This window comes from Aedes aegypti, chromosome 1 (genome assembly GCF_002204515.2).
Source record: "Aedes aegypti strain LVP_AGWG chromosome 1, AaegL5.0 Primary Assembly, whole genome shotgun sequence".
NCBI classification, from domain to species: Eukaryota; Metazoa; Arthropoda; class Insecta; order Diptera; family Culicidae; genus Aedes; species Aedes aegypti.
The window spans coordinates 278,536,534-278,553,791 of NC_035107.1; the positions used below are offsets into that span (position 1 = coordinate 278,536,534).

The following is a 17,258-nucleotide window of genomic DNA, read 5'->3' on the forward strand; positions in this document are numbered from 1 at the left end:
ACATTGTGACAGCATTGCTGTTCTGTCAAACACACAAGGATACGGTGACGCTATCTATGCTTTCCATAGCGGCCGTTTTGGTTATTTTAATGATCCATTGCCGGGAAGAGAGTTTTCCGAGCAATGTAAAAAAAAGATGATTATGGAGAGATAGAGAGTTCTTCTTCTTCTTCTTTCTGGCGTTACGTCCCAACTGGGACAAAGTCTGCTTCTCAGATTAGTGTTCTTATGAGCACTTCCACAGTTATTAACTGAGAGCTTTCTTTGCCGATTGACCATTTTTGCATGTGTATATCGTGTGGCAGGTACGAAGATACTCTATGCTCTGGGAATCGAGAAAATTTCCTTTACGAAAAGATCCTCGACCAGTGGGATTCGAACCCACGACCCTCAGCATGGTCATGCTGAATAGCTGCGCGTTTACCGCTACGGCTATCTGGGCCCCAGATAGAGAGTTCACCAAGGCCGGAAAAAGAATTTTCCGAGTCGGATTTGGGAAAGAGAGTTTTCCAAAATGTATCTCAACTGCCGGGAAGAGAGTTTTCCGAGCAATGTGAAAAGTGGATTAGGGAGAGAGAGTTCTCCAAGGTCGGAAAGAGAATTTCTGAGCCAGATTCTGGAAAGAGAGTTTCTCAAAATGAATCCAAATTTCTGGGAAGAGAGTTTTCCGAGAAATGTGAAAAGTGGATTAGGGAGAGAGAGTTCTCCAAGGCCGGAAAGAGAGTTTTTCGAGTCGGATTCTGGAAAGAGAGTTTTCCAAAATGAATCCAAATTGCCGAGAAGAGAGTAGTCCGATCCGAAATAGGCCAGGAGAAGTGGATGAACTTGTCATTCATTTTTCTGTCAATTCTCATACAAAATCTACTTTTTCTTTGACATAAATTCACTCTAGGTGAACCACTTCCCCTGGCCTATTGGTAAAGAGTTTTTCTAAAGCGAATGCAAATTACCGGAAAGAGCTTTTCGAGCAATGTAAAAAGTAGATTAGATTTGGATTTAGATTGTATTTGGATTGGATTTTCGTTCAACTTCGATTGAATTTGAATGTGATTTAGAATGTATTTCATTTTGATTGGATTTTATTTAAGGTGGAATCAAATTTGAATTTCATCTGGTTTAGAATTTTATGAATTTGGATTTAAATACAATTTCAATTGAATTTTGTTTGAATTTTGATTACATTTAAATTGGAATTAAGAAAGAATTTTGATTTAATTAGTCTCCAATTTTGGTTAAAATTGGTTTTGGATTGGATGTAAGAAACCAACTTATCAAGTTTATATACTATAATCACAAGTGTGGAGAAGAGGGCGAATGTGGCGAATAGAGTTGTTATAGATTGAAATATAAAAAAATAAAGTAAATTGTTTTCGATTCTACTTGTATTATGCTAAGCGTGTACAAGAGATGTCAAACAACGAGCGAAAATGAACGAAAATCAGATTAGGCGAAACGGGCGAAACGCAGTGATGCCACATATACAGATTTATCTGTAATTACACAGATTTTTTCCTGTTCTTGCCTACAGATATTTGTGATCACAGATCACAGATTTTTGAGATAAAAAAGATTTTTAAGATTTTAGGATATTTCACAAGTTTAGGGCACAGTTTTGGAAGATACAAAGAAGAAATGCCTTTACTTTGTTTTTTTTTTTCAACTTATGAATTTTAAACTCTTGGAAAAAAATTGCATCCTTAACTTAGTTTTAGTAGAATTAGTTCAAATTAATACTTGTTGACATGCCAAATAAAGCCACAATAAGTTTGCAAAGGCTCTTTTCGACCTAAAATATGATATTTTTTTATTTTTGCACAACACAGATTTTTACCAAGATTTTTGGAGGTTGACTCAAGATAAAAAAGATTTTTCAGGCCGAAAACACAGATGAGATTTGGAAAAAATGTGGCAACACTGGCGAAGCGAGAACTGTGCGGAAAAGAAGCCAATTTTGAAAACAACTCGATCCAGTTTGGTGACAACTTTTGTAGCGAACGGACGGTGTTTGCTATAGTGTGTTTATTTGTCGGTTCAGCTCAAGTTTGGCATCTCTTGTACACGCTTAGCATAACACAAGGAAAATCGAAAACAATTTACTTTATTTTTTTTTATATTTCAATCTATAACAACTTTATTCGCCACAAGCTTCTATGGAGAAGCTTCTCAGCTTCTATGGAGAAGTTTCACAGCTTCTGTGGAGAAGCTATCCAGCTTTAGTTGAGAAGCTTCCTAGTTTCTGTGGAGAAGCTTCCCAGCTTCTGTGAACAAGCTTCTCAGCTTCTGCGGAAAAGCTTTCAAGATTCTAAACTGCTAAGGAAAAGATCACAGTTTCTGTGGAGAAACTTCTCAGCTTCTGCGGAGAAACTATCCAGCTTTAGTAGAGAAGCTTCCCAGCTTCTGTGAAGAAGGTTCCCAGCTTTTTTGGAGAAGTTTCCTAGCTTTCCAGGTTACGTGGAGAAGCTTCTCAGCTTCTGTGAAGAAGCTTTACAGCTTCAGCGGAGAAGCTTCACAGCTTCAGTGGAGAAGCTTTTCGATCCAAATGAATAAGGGATGGGAGTTACTTTCGTAGTTACAATTTATCAGATCTCATATAATTGATCTGAATTGGCGTCTTTAGTGGCCGGCCAAGTCCTTACAGTCAGTTGAGATGGGAAAGCAATGTTAACGTGTAATGATTGTTGCTTCTAGAGACCAAGAATACCTCTGCATATCCACAATCACCACGGGAAGAGTGTTTATCAGTGAGAGAGGAAAACGAGCAGAGACTCACCTTATTTCGGCGATGCGATCCACGTATAAAAAGAAAAAAATACCTTCAATTGTTTTCACAGAAACTACATCGGAATGTCTTTAGCAGTAAATCAATCATATCGTTCCAAAAGTTTATAGAGAAAAAATGTGCAATGCGTACTTAACTATAACAATATGAGTTCCTTTATAACATCGAAGAAAACGAAGTTAAAATTTACCCCGTACCATGCAATAACCGTTTCCTTCTGATATTATAATAAAACAAAAAGTTACAATATGACACCCCGTCCACCACTGACTGGCACGGCATGGTGCCGTGGACGACGGTTGTAAAATGGTAATTAGAATAAACGACACAGCACCGTGCTTGTTCCGGTGATATACTACAGGCTGATTGCGCCTTGTGCAAATAAACGCCAGGGCATCGACTGATGGGCAAATATGGATGATACGAGCAAGTTAAAAATCAAACATTCAGGATAACATAACCAATAACCATCAGGGTGATTCAAAATACCGTTTTTGGCCCACACCCGCTCATTCAATTCTAGGTCGAATTCTGAGTGCTCTCTCTAAATTTGAATTTATTTGGATGAAAACTCAGATTGCACAAACTCTTCATAGTGGGGACAAGTAATTCATTCAATCGTTCTTAGTGTTTTCCCATATGTCATTGAGAGTTAGTACGATGCTGATACTTTTTGATATGTTTATCAGCTGCAACATTGTCGAATACCGGTTTCAAATCGGACGTCTCAGTAATTAGTTATTGATTTTTACAGGTAATCCCATGGTAAATCTTATACAAACTTGTGCAGCGTCAGTTTTGATCGAAATGATTTCAAATTTAGAGAGAGCACTCAGAACTCGACCTAGAATCGAATGAGCAGTGTGAGGCAAAAACTATATTTTGAACCACCCTAATAACCATAGATGCGAGCGAATCTCTAGGAAGCAAGCGATGTTATATACAAGTGGACTTCTCCTCTAGTTTTGAACCAACATTTAAATAACCTTCTAATTCTAATTGGGTAACTTCCGTCCAATCGGACAAGCAACTCACCGAGATATTTCCCACCGGCGGCCGCTCCGGCAGATGGCGGTGTCGACGCCTGCTGCTGCTGTTGTTGTTGCTGCTGCTGCTGCTGGGCCATGGACGATCCGAATGCCGGTGCCGAATCGGGCCGCGTTCCGGCGTTGATCGGTGTCGAAACGGCACTGGCCGAGGCCGATTGGCCAACAACACTGCTGCTTCCACTCATGCCAGCGGCTTCCGGTCCTTCCGACACGTCAATCGTGAGACTGTTTCTGGGATTGTCTTCTTCGAAGAAATGGTTCCACTTCACCCCCGAACTCACCACACAAGACTCTCTGTCGTTGGAACTTTTTCACTTCCGGGATTAATTCTGGGATGCGGAAGCCATTGGGAAACGCGCGGCAAGAACACTTAAATACTCGGCACTGACAGTGTAAAAACTTTCTAAAATCTTCCGGAATGACGGGACCAGGTGGATGGATCACAAAAGCGGTTCGCCCTGGTTAGCACTTGAAATCTGAAATGGAGTCGAGAGAGAAAAATGGAAATTTATTCAAATAGAACTCTTGTGGTCGGAGGAATGGTTTCAGGTTTTATTCTTAGCTTATTTGTTTATTCGCTTGATTGAAGTTCTCTTCCATTATCTATTGGTCTGCATTCTGGAGTGAATCTGATTAAATGTGAAATTTGCATTGGAACGAGATTATAACAAGTCAGTTCACCAATTTAGATGCTCGTCAGTGATGTTGAAAGTTGGATAGAAACATCAGGAAATGATCGGAAACTTAAAGAATTTGTTAGCGATTTTGGTTAATCTGATAGAATTTCTTACGTTCGAGTGACAATGTCAGATAGTGAATAAGAATACTTTACTGCTTAATGTCAACTTAATGATTCTTAAATCCAATCTCGTCCTTAAAATATATTTTGTATTCAACGAGTTTTACAGTTCTCCAAAGCTGAAATTAGACATTGAGAGGCAAGACTTAAATTATGATGTATATAAAAAAAATCGGCTCTGTTATGTCTAATGGTGCTTGAGCCTTTTCAATAAATGAATAAAACCTACAAGTAGACATGTTGCCACGATGAGAGGGGTTCCAAAAAATTGGTCAGATGAAGTTAAGTATCTAGGGCTTATGCTAGATAAAAATTTAGCTTCCAAAAATCACATTGAGAGCATTCAAGCCAAATGTAACAAATACATGAAATATCTGTATCCACTTATTAGCGGAGAATCAAAACTTTGTCTTAGAAACAAGTGTTTGATCTTCAAAGAAATTTTCAGGCCAGCAATTTTGTATACTGTACCAATATGAACTAGCTGTTGTAATACCAGGAAGAAAGCTCTACAAAGGATTCAAAATAAAATTTTGAAAATGATTCTGATGCTTCCTCTATGTTATAGTACTTATGAATTACATAAAACATCCAATGTTGAAAATTCTACAACAACAACTACGACAAATTAAATGTTATAAGTTGTAATCAAAATGTTAATCAAAGCTTAATTTAGTTTACCAAATTAGTATAATAACTAGTGTTACCTAACACAGAACACCTAGAATTTAATGTTTGAAACGATAGTGAAAAAAAAATCAAGCTTTTGTGGAGTTCTTCCAAATATAACACAGCTGCTTCGTATCCACCGCAATAGACGCATACCCGCATCAGAATCTCTGCATAGACTCCGCGTCCAGAACGACCACCACCACCATGATAGAGCGCAATCAAAGTTCAATCAATCTGGCCACTTCAAAACAACTTTGCGATCCGCCAGCCCGCACGCCCAATGAAGACCGATTGCCAATGCCGGTTTGACCAGTTTGTTCTCGAATGCCAAGTTTTAAAATTCTGCATATAGCTCTCCTCTGCATGAGGGGTACATCTAATCTGATTGAGCGCCGACGTATGTTGACTTTTACTCGCATACATTCGCTGCGGACACGATTTCCAACAGAGCATCAGCCGAGGAACGATACGACGACGACAATTTGGCACTCTGGGAGGAGAGAATAAAAAGAGTTTGCACACTACCCCTTTCTTGGACAGCCTTGCTTCCTCACGCCATGAGCTGTTCAGGGTTGTCAGATTTACGGAATTTTTCGTAGGTCTGCGCAATTTAAAATCGTCTAGGAACTCCATCAAAACTATCATCATAATTCATACATGAATTCTTTCAATTGTAAATGCAGAAATTTCTCCAAGAATTTCTCTGGAAATCCTTTCAAAGATTATTTAAAGACTACTATAGCGGTTCCCATATCTTTCTTACCATCCTTACCATAAAAATAATGATCTGTCAAATTTTCAGCTTTCTAGGAGGTGATTTAAAAGTGCTTAAAAACGATGTAGGTTTGTTTATAAGGACATTACTAGGATTTTTTTTCTATCTTTATTAACGAGATTTTTAGCCCTGGGCTAGTTCATCTCGGGACCAACGGCTTTACTTCCCTTCCGAAGGAAGTCTTCACTATAACTCTTATGTCATAAGTGACTATCTCGGGGATAGGATTCGATCCCAGGTCCTCGGCGTGAAAGGCGTGTGTTCTAACCCCTACACCAGGTCTGTCCAAACACGCTATCATCCCATTCTTCAATCCGACGAATAGTAGAAGAAATATTCGTGAGTTTGTTTGCTAGTATGCCCTGCAAACATCCACAAAAGTCTCAAACAAAATTAGCTCAAAAGGCATTTGTTTCTTCATCAACATCTTTCATTAAGGTTTGAAGAATGAGTTTTTACTATAGGATGACAAGTTTGTACTTATATTACAGACTAACATGTATGAAACATTTTTCAAAATTTCTCCATAGTATTTTTCATATAAACCTACATCATCTTTGGGCCACCTTCAAATCACTCCCGAAAACATTGAAAAATTGTATGGTAAGGATAATAAGGAAGAATGTATTCTAAAACATTTTTGAATCACCCTAGTAACTACTTCCTGAAGGTTCATAGATATTGCTTAGAAATTTGCCATGAATACATATTCCTACAGGCTCTTAGAGTAGAAAATTATTTCAGAATTATGTTGGGTTCTTCTTGGGAATTCTTCACAGACTTCTCCATGAATTACTTCAAAAAAAAAATATTTAGAATTTTCTCCAGGACTACCTTATCTATGATTTTTAAGCATTCCAGTAAGAATTTCTGGATTCATCTAGGAATTATTCCAAAGATTACTCTCATATTGATTTTTTCAACGATTACTCTTAAACTGCCTTAGCTCATTATTTAAAGCTTTTAAAGCTTTAAATGAAGAATATCTGTTAAATATTTCAAAGATGTATGCTCATGGTAACCCAAAGATGTATGCTCGAAGTAAGAAATCTTGTGCGAGAATTAATTCATAAATTTTTGAAAGGTCCATTGGAGATAACTATTTTTTATCTGCAGGAAACTCTGGCGGAACTATTAAAGGAAACTGTGAACGAATTTTTGAAAAAAATATTAACAATTTTTGAAAGTAACTAAAAATGTAGGAAGAAATTCCTAAATAAATCCATGGGAAATTTATGAAAAAATAATTACAGCTAGATTACTTTCTGTAGCAAATCTCAGTGAAATTTCATGGAAAATCTACAAAGAGATCTCTGAGAGATTCCAAAGAGAAACGCTATGAAGATATCCAAAGAAGATCCATGGAAGAACGAGCAAATTCCTGGAAGAAATTCTCAAAGAAATGTGAAATTACATGGATGAAACTCTAAAGAAACTGTTGAATAAATCCTTCAATAAATTACTCAGGTCATTTCAGAAATTCTTTGAGAAGTTCGTAATTAGTTTATAAGATTGTACCCCGTTTGGCATAAAGTCGTTTGGCATAATGGTCGTTTGGCATAATAGCCGTTTGGCATAATGGCCAGTTGGCATAATGGCCATTTGGCATAATGACCGTTTGGCATAATGATTGACTTAAAATAGATATCGGCATTTTTAAGCTTTTACCGAGATCAACCCCACCGAGCCAATAGCAACAAATGTTGGTAGGTTCTAAACAAGCGTGGTGTTCGTTCAGAGATTTTCTATGCTAAGAATTTCAAAAATTTTTCTGACATTGGAGAGCATTACTAAATAAAACTCGTGACGGGTCTCTACATCTCAGAACATAGAGTATCTTTGAGCTTTGAAAACAGTAAATTGGCAAAGAAAGTTCGCAGTTATTCATCAAGGGAACGCTCATAGAATGTTTCACTGCAGATCAAGCTATGTCCCAGTTTGTACGTAACACTCGATAAAAATTACTTGATAAACGAATGGATTATGTTTGCAAAATATCAAATGCTGTAATCCAAAGATCTATCAATGCGACTCAATGTTAAAATAGCCTATATACGAGAGCAGATTATTTTTCGTTTAAAATGTTTGAGGCTCTAACGCAAAAAAAATCTTTTCACAGCATAGCTCAAATGAACAACACATCTTTAAAAGAAAATATTTGTGGCAAAACTTTTCAACGGTTTAATATAAATTCTAATTTTGGAAGTGTACATCGAAAATATCGTCTATTATCGAGAGAACGAAAAATTTGTGATTGAATTAATATTTTTCCAGCATATCTCGGAAGGAGATCACACGTTTGTCCCAAAAAAGTATATGTTGAATATTGGCAGGTTCTGTAGTAATTATCATTCTAACAACACATCTGGCAAGAATTGATAAAACAGCAATATATAAAAATGGGTCACATTTAGCTTTACTAAATAATGAAATTTAAAACAGTACAAATATAAAGAACAGCCTGTTTTTAAAAGAAGGCAAAATTAACTACTAAACCAATAGAAGAATGGACGCCAAAAATTAGTGCGTTCAGAATCATCGAAGTGATTGTGCTACTTTTCCCGGAATGCCATTTCTCCAAATGACTGGTTTCCCCGAAAAGTAGTGACAACAAAGTACGATGAACAGTCAAAAGAAAGAAGTATTCTGTCATTCTCGGCTATACACATGTTGGCAAAAATGCTGATGACAGTCAAACTCGAAAGAACCGCCAATTAAATAAAGAAGGGTGCATATTAGATGGCCAGTTCGTTCACCACCCGGAAATGTATGAAGCTACGACAATTATGAGTGCTAAAAACTTTTCGGGGAAGTGGGCTAGTCGGGGAAACGGGATATTCAGGGAACTGGCATTCGGGGAAACGACATTCGGGGAAAAGTAGCTCAACCCATCGAAGTAACTGCAGTAATTGATTTCTCTTTTCGCTGGTAATTTGAGCAGATAATTGTTTTCCATTGCCGCTCTTTTGCCAGTTGGAAACAAAAAAAATACTTAAAAAATATAGCTCCAAAGAACAGCCTATGCATAAAAGAAGGAGAAATTTCTTGAAATTTAAATCAACAGTTTTCATACCTACAATTATGGATACATCATATTTAGAAGAAAAAATTAAAAGAAGGGTAAATTTGTGCTAAATCTAAATCTAAAATCGGAAGGAGGATTCACCTTGGAAAGTGGTGCGATTTATTTGAACTAAACATAAAATATGTCGACACCAATGGTGACAATCCATTCAAATATTTTTCAAATACAAAAAATAATATGTTGTGTTTTCATTTTACGATATGTGTTACAGTCAGGGATTGAATCCTGAAAAAGTTGAGAGAATCTCTCACGTATCGCTTTCTGTAACTATCATAACATACTGCACATTATGAGACACTGTTTATCGTATACTGCTACAACTTTGATCAGATTGGGGGGATAGTAGTGCATGATAAAACCCCTTTAAACATGCTCCAAACCCGGGGGACACTATTTGATTGATTTGATTTGATTTTTATTTCTCCGATAGCTTAAGACTAATGTCTTTTTAAATGCTACACAGCATACTGGCATGGATTTTCAAGCATCTCATCAAAGAACATAAACAAAAATACAATAAAATACACAATTTTGATTCTTGACTAATTAAAATACTCCTGACATTGCTTTTTGAACACATACACAGATTGTTGATTTTTCATGTAGTTCGGTAATGAATTCCACAGAACAACACCTCTAACAAAAAATGTTTTGCCATAAGCGGAGGAAAAGTGCGTAGGAATGATAAATTGTTTTGCTCTTGGACTATGAAATGGTCGGAGTTTATCATAGAGATACCCAGGCATTTTGGTTGTGCTTATTTTATGCAATAATATGCAGCAGCGAGCTTTTATAAAATTTTGAAACGAGTATCCCAGAAGCATAGGTTGCAGGTGCGAAACAGGATCTAATCTACGGAGATTAAAAACAAAGCGAATACAAGAATTCAAAGCTATTCTCATTCTACTCTGAACATGAACAGAGGTAGAGCCGATTAAGAAATCGCTCGATATGAAATGAGGCAAGATAAAGCTTTTGAATAGTTTTATCACAGACAAACAGACGTAACACTTAGAACAAATCTCGATCCAAATCATAGTCACGAGGATATGTACGCCCAATGCTAGAATTAGTGTATTTGGCCGACGGGCCAACAGATGGCGGTAGTGTGTAAACGTCAAACGCGAACAAAAACGATGCGAGCGCTGCGGGTGGCGGATTGGCCACCTACCATATTTTTGAAACGACCGTTAAAAAGGTGGTCGATGGACAATGATGAGAGTGTGACGTCTGTTTGTCTGTGGTTTTATTTTGGTAGAGCGATTTAACAAATTTCCGTTTGCATACAATACTCGAAGGTAAGCGTAAATTGTACCACATTTCTTCAAAACATATTTATCCCACTTGAGATTATTCTGTATCGTGAACCCTAGAACGTTTGCCGAATCTACGAATTCGATGCTTTCATTGTCGATTCTCAGTAAAGGTTTTTCTACATTGGTTTCTCGACTGATCATTATACCATAAGTTTTTGTCGCATTTAGTTTGAGGGTATTTTCTAGTGACCAATATCGGATTGCTTCGAGGTCAAAATTTACCAGTCTTGTGATTTCTTCAATACTTTTCTTGGTGCAGTCTAAATATAATTGCTATTGGAAGTTCGTGGATTGTTTATCGTGCCAGTAAAGAAAAACACCTACCCCCAACGGTAAACAAGCGAGAAAAATGGATTTTATCATCGCTCTCTCTTTGGGGCTCTTGTTTGCTGCTTCCATTTATCAGACTTGTTACAACTTGCGATACATTGACCGCAACAGATGGGATGTTTTTCGTTGCTTGTTTTGATCGTGCTTCATACTCAAATGAGAGCGAATTCTGCAATGCCTGTTTTCAAGATTATTGCTAAGATAATTGAAAAATCAATATTGAATCTCTGAATAATACCTCGCAAGATTTTGTGAAGGAACTCCTGCACGAAATCCTTAAAAAATAGTGTAGGCATGATCGGATGATTTCTTGAAAAAAATGCTGTGGTGTTCACAAGTTAACATTTACATAATTTTTTCAACATTCGATGGGGATTGTTTGATAAATTCATTGAAAAATGTTTGGAAGAACTCCAGTAATCCTTAGATGAAATGCAGGAAAAAATTCTAGAGACACTCAATAATGGAAACACAGGTCGAATTTAAGGAATTATTTGAAACGTTCTTAATAGTTTTACTCGAAAATTCCCCTTTTTTTAGAGCAATTCTTTGGAATAATCGTAGATGAAATGGCGTAGAAATTCTTGTCGGGTTTCTTGAAAAAAAATCCTTGAACGAATTTTGCCAAAAATTCTAGAATTAAGCTTTGCGGGATTTCTTGAAAGAAATTCTGTGGTAATCTTTGGAAGATCTCTTAGAGTCACAATCGGAGAATTAGGTTATAAAGTGAATACAATATCAGGAGGAGTCCTAAGATAGTCTTTGGAAAATTGTTCAAAGTAATTTCTGAGAAAATTATGGGAGGTAGTAACGTTGAAGTGCTCAAGGATTTCCTGAAGCAAATCCTGGAGAAATTCCTGAAAAAATTGCTGAATGAATCGGTAGATGAATTTTTTGGAGAATTTCTGGAGAAAACCTTGTCTTAGCTCCTGGTAGTATTCCAAATTAAACTTCTGGAGAAACCACTAGGATAATTCCTGAAGCTGTTTTCGAGAAATGTGAGAAGACATTTTGCACCATAATTATGTGCAAGTAAGATAAGGAAGAAAGAGACTTTAGAGACCATTTCGGTTAAAACAGATACTTCATAGACCTTTTATCAAAAAAAGCTGCTACCAACTCTAGATATCCGAAACGATCCCCACTAAACAGCTGAAATAGCAGTGCAGCCGATTTTTTTTTGGATTGGAGAGAATTTTCTAGTAAATGTAGCTCTGAGGTTTTGACGCAAAAATCCTTTGTCGTGAACATATTATATTATGAATTACTGCCTCAAAATAATTTCCCTGATTGTGATCTAAATTCCCTGAGAATTCCAGGTTGAATGAAATTCACTCATATTTCCAGGTTTTTTTCAGGTAGTAGACACCCTGTCAAATTACTCTTGTGAATGTGGCAAATGCATTGAATGGGAAAACAATACTATTCCTAGAGTAAACAAATTAAATAAACTACAAATTTACAGAATTCGAGGCATTTCCAGATCGTGTCCGGTATTGGGTGTCACCTGGGAGGGAGAAACCGATACGAAATTTATGTACGTCAAGGTGAGCCGAGATTCTGCTGTCACGAACTGTCACTGTGAGCCCAGATCTTAAACAATGGACGAATATGACAAAAGCGCGTAATTGATCAAAACATAGTTTTGCATTTTATCAAGCGTGACAAAAAATCGATTGAAAAGCTATTCATATTTATTCAAAAGTAATGCCACGATAGCACCTTTTTATTCCGATTGAATATAAAATATTCAAATATGCATCATTTTACTTTTTCCAATAAAACCGAAATTCAAATGCATATAAAACCTTGGCCTTTTTGCTACGTTTATCCAGAACGATCGTAGGTACACAACAAAAGAAAACTAGCGATTTTCATCAAGTCTGCCTTTATTGTCGTTGGCAATCTGGAATTTTCTTGCAGTTTGAAATAACTTTGTGTCATATTTCGTATGTAGTATCTATGCCTCCCTCCCAGGGTGTCACCTTTTAAGATTGGTCAATTTGGTACTAAAATAAATCGCCAAAATTCAATGCCGAAATTCATATTTATGTTTCAAAATTGATTTTTGTACACTACAAAAACGATAATATTTACCATAAATGAACACCAAAACCGCATAAAATCAATATTTTAGAAATTATGAATTTAGCGACTTAGGTGTCTGGTACTTCCAGAAGGTTGGTAACTATTACTATTATTATTATTCACTGTAAAAAAAAGATTCTCTCATAAGGTTTACTGACAAAAGGTTGAAAGACGAAAGATAGAAAATTATTTGCTTGATGGGAAACGTTTCCTCCTTTTAATAAATATTGTTGGCCTTTTGCCGTTTCCTTTTTGATCTTCGACCATTTGCCTTTTGAACCTTTTGCCTTTCGACCTTCTGACATTTGACCTTTTGTCTTCTTCTTCTTGGCATTATCGTCCTCACTGGGAGCCTGCTTCTCAGCTTAGTGTTCACTTCCACAGTTATTAACTGAGAGCTTTCTTTGCCAAAGTTGCCATTTTCGCATTCGTATATCGTGTGGCAGGTACGATGATACTCTATGCCCAGGGAAGTCAAGAAAATTTGCTTTACGAAAAGATCCTGGACCAACCGGGATTCGAACCCATACACCTTCAGCATGGCTTTGCTTTGTAGACGCGGACTATAACTACTCGGCTAAGGAAGGCCCCTGACCTTTTGTCATGATTCTTAAAATAGCATTTGCAAAGGCTTCAGAAATTTCTGCAAGAAATTATCCGTGGATTCTTCTACGAACATCCCCACGATTTTTTTTTTATTCCGGTGGAAAATTCTCCTAGTACTTAGGGATGGTACACAAATTATGTCACGCTAAATTTCAACGTTTTTGAAGAGACAAACACCCCCCACCCCACGTAGCGATTCCCTAACCTCAAATCTACCTGTTCCACGATTAGAAATTCTTGAACTTCAGCAACAAATTTGTATCTAATGAGTAGAGATTTGTTAGAAAGGACGGTTTTAATCATAAACTTTTTTGTTTGTAATCTAAATTTGTCGAAATAGTCATTTTTAGAGTCGTAGAACAGGTAGAAAGTGAGGTTACGAGTCGCCACTGCCCCCCCCCCCCCTTGTCACGTTTTTTGTATTAGTTTTCCGAAAATTTTATAAGGCTTGTCACGCTTGGCTTGACGCCCTCCCCCTCCCTTGGGCCGTGACGTAATTTGTGCATGACCCCTACAGTATAGGACATACAAAATGCTCCAAAGCCGTTTTCTCATACAAAATGGTCAACTTCAAAGGGCTACGTCTCCGCCGTTTCGCAACCGATTCTTTTCATATTTTTTCTTTGACGAACTACAAATAATCTCAATTTTTGATAACTATTGAAAAAGTTGTGTGAAATCTATTTACTTAGCTTTGCTTAGACATACTACGCATATCAATGGGTGCTATTCCGTGATTGACCGTCAGTCAGTGAAGATGCACAAAGATTCAACTAGAAGATCGGCTGAGATTGGCCACAATTTTCTTCAGTGTGCGTAATTCTGTGCCTCTATTTATACAGGGTCAATAACGGCACCGGCCACGTCCTCGCATTCTAATGAGAATGAGGGAAGGAATGTTAGTGTGTAACCTTTGCTATTTGGAGACCGTGTTTGCCTCTGCATCTCCACAAAGGTTACTGGGAGGGAAGTTTGTTAATGGGGAGGATTGTTGGGTCACATGATTCATTTTGATAAGTGATTAGACCACCTCTATAGGTGTCATTCGGTTAAAAGCATTACAGGTGCAACAAAACAGATGCCTAAAAGCCATATATCGACTTCCATTTCTACATGGCACAATTAGTTTATATGATTCCTTTAATCACAATATAGTTCCAATCGGCGCTTTGCATGAATATCGAACCTCAATTGTAATTGTATTCCATAGAATTGTTTGTATCTAAGATATGCATCATGCATCAAAATTTTGAATTACGTAATGTAACACATCAATACGAAACCCGAAGGTTTTCGTCCATTATCAGGGCTGGTAGCAAGAATTGGTACCGAAAAAGTTATTTTAGTGACCAAATTTGAGAAATAAGTGACTAAAAAGTGACTTTTTATTCTCGCAAAAGTGACTAAAAGTGACTTGAAAAGCAAGGCGTAATCAATTTTATTTAAATTCTAGTACACTGTTTTACGATCAATATCAATCATGATAGGGAATATTCCATATGATCTTCTGCAGGTAGTAGGTCTAGTTGAGTACCATATTTGGACATTATTATTGTGCTTCCAAATTTACAACATATAGCCTACATTTTTTTCAAACAGTGTGGTTTATATTTACGTAAATAATCCTTTTTAGTAGATTTTCAATATTTTCAAAATGTTGTGTCTTTTATATTACCAAAGTATTTTATATTGTAAATTTTAATACGAATTTGGAACATTTGTAAAATTAAAATTTTTGTCATTTCACATTTCCATTTAAACTCCAGCTCTTGTACCTAATAAGGTCAATATTTTTATGCATTAATCGATATTTCAAATAAAAAATGATGACAGAAGATCGAATTTGATTGGAATACTGCTTAAATCGCGTCCTTTGAACGCCGACTAAGGAAGAAATTTTCCATCAGTAAGTTTAATGGAAGGTATTCATAAATGCCATAAATTATATACCTTCATTACTTAATTTGTTTTTTTTTTTTTAAGAAAAACCACGAACGAAAAAAAGTAATATTAAAAAAAATCATATTTTGTGTGAGAAATTTTGAAACATTTACGAGGAATTTCTAAAAAAAAATCCTAGTGTAATTTCTGATGAAACTTGTGTGAGTTATAATGATGAATACCTACAAGGATAACTGAACGATCTCTCGAATTCTTGATGAATATATTTCTTGATAAATTGCTATGATAATAAAAGCATATTAATCCATCAATGGTCGGAGCAATAACTGTAATAATTGCTGTAGTATTAATCAGTGTGGAACCTTGAATGAAGTTTTAAAGAATCTATGCAGGTCTTGTATTTGAAAAATTATCGGTGAAGTGTTTGAGCCGCAGTAATAATATTTTGAAGAAATGCTGGACAAATTTCTAGAGGAATCTAATGAGGAATCCCAAATGCAATTCATCGAGCAAATCTTAGAAAAGATTTTATCCAATAATACCTTAAGTAAGTTTTGAGAAATCCCGGAGAGTAATTATGGATGAATTTTTGAGAGAATCCTTATAAAAGGCCTGGATTAAATGAAAAATACGTAGAAATTATTGTAGGGTTTCTTGTAAAAATGTCGATTTTTTTCGAAAACTCTATAATAAACTTTTGGGTAAAAACTTCTGTAGGACATGCGGGAAGAATCCTAGAAGTAGCGATTAAAGAAATCTGTGAAATAATCAGTGATCTGGAGGAAATACTGAGATTTTTTCTTCAGAGTAATCTCTGTGAAAATTACTGGAGGTAGCAGCGTGGGAATGCTCTAAAATTTTTAATATAAAATTGAGAAGAAATTCCTCTGAGCTTCTATTGAAAAATTGCTGGTGGCATTACTGGTGGAGTTCTTGAAAGTATCCCAGAAGGAATCTCTGGATAAATAGTTACGTAATAGTCTCTGAAGGTTCCTTTGGAGCCTCTAGAATGTAGCACCAGAATTCATTGCAAGCAGATTAACCATCCATTTCCGACGACTTTAATCGACAGTTTCTTTATGCAAATGCGTTTTTAGAAAAGGTATTTCAAAAACAATATTTCTAAGGGTCTACTTTTTTTCAAAATCAGTTTAAAATTTGTTGTTTGTTTTACAATAGTAAACTGATTGCTTACCAATAGTTTTACTATTAAAAAAGTTAGTTGACTTTTGGATTAATTTGGTAAGTATAGAATCATAATCTACTGTTAACTCTCCCTTACTTGATATTTCGTATCTCGATATCGAGTTAGAGAACCACAGTAAAAGTTGGTTTTCATGGCTGGTTTTGTGTTCCATAATTCGATACCTCCCTTACTCGATGGCCCCTTCAATATCGAGTTATGGAGAGTTGACTGTAGAAACTAATGCATAGTATTCCTCTGGTTCGGTTTGCCTCAAGTTCGTCAAAAATAATTGAGCTCTGTAGCTACCATGGGAAAGAGAGGGTTATGGCAAAAAAGTGACTTTAGATACCATATTAATTATAATGTCTTTACAGACCTTAACTAAAAATAAACACTTTTTAGAGATATGCATTGAAATAATATCCAAGCCTATAAAAAAGGTCTGCTTACCTGAAAATATACTAGTTTTACTAGCTTTAATCTTTTTATTTTATTTATTTTATTTTATTTTATTGATGTACAAGGGGGTCAGGGGCCAAGTCTCCAGCATAAGTTTGAAAACTCACACCGTCCATAATACACCGGGGGGTTTTGGAGTTTAGGAAGTAGGCAACGCAACATCTTTGACCAGAAGGTTCTTTAAGTTTTGCTTTTACTCTTGACTTCCAATA

General features: G+C 36.2%; 1 protein-coding gene across 6 annotated transcripts in view; it reads right to left on the minus strand.

Moving 5' to 3' along the window:
• Positions 1–17,258, minus strand: part of LOC5573441 (oxysterol-binding protein-related protein 8) — a 165,726-nt gene that overhangs the window by 143,396 nt on the left and 5,072 nt on the right. For all 6 annotated transcript variants that reach the window (XM_021837903.1, XM_021837902.1, XM_021837904.1 and 3 more), the window contains one exon: positions 3,815–4,304. In XM_021837903.1, coding sequence (XP_021693595.1) covers positions 3,815–4,013 — 199 coding nt within the window. In that variant the 5' untranslated portion in view covers positions 4,014–4,304. The remainder of the gene's footprint in view (positions 1–3,814; positions 4,305–17,258) is intronic.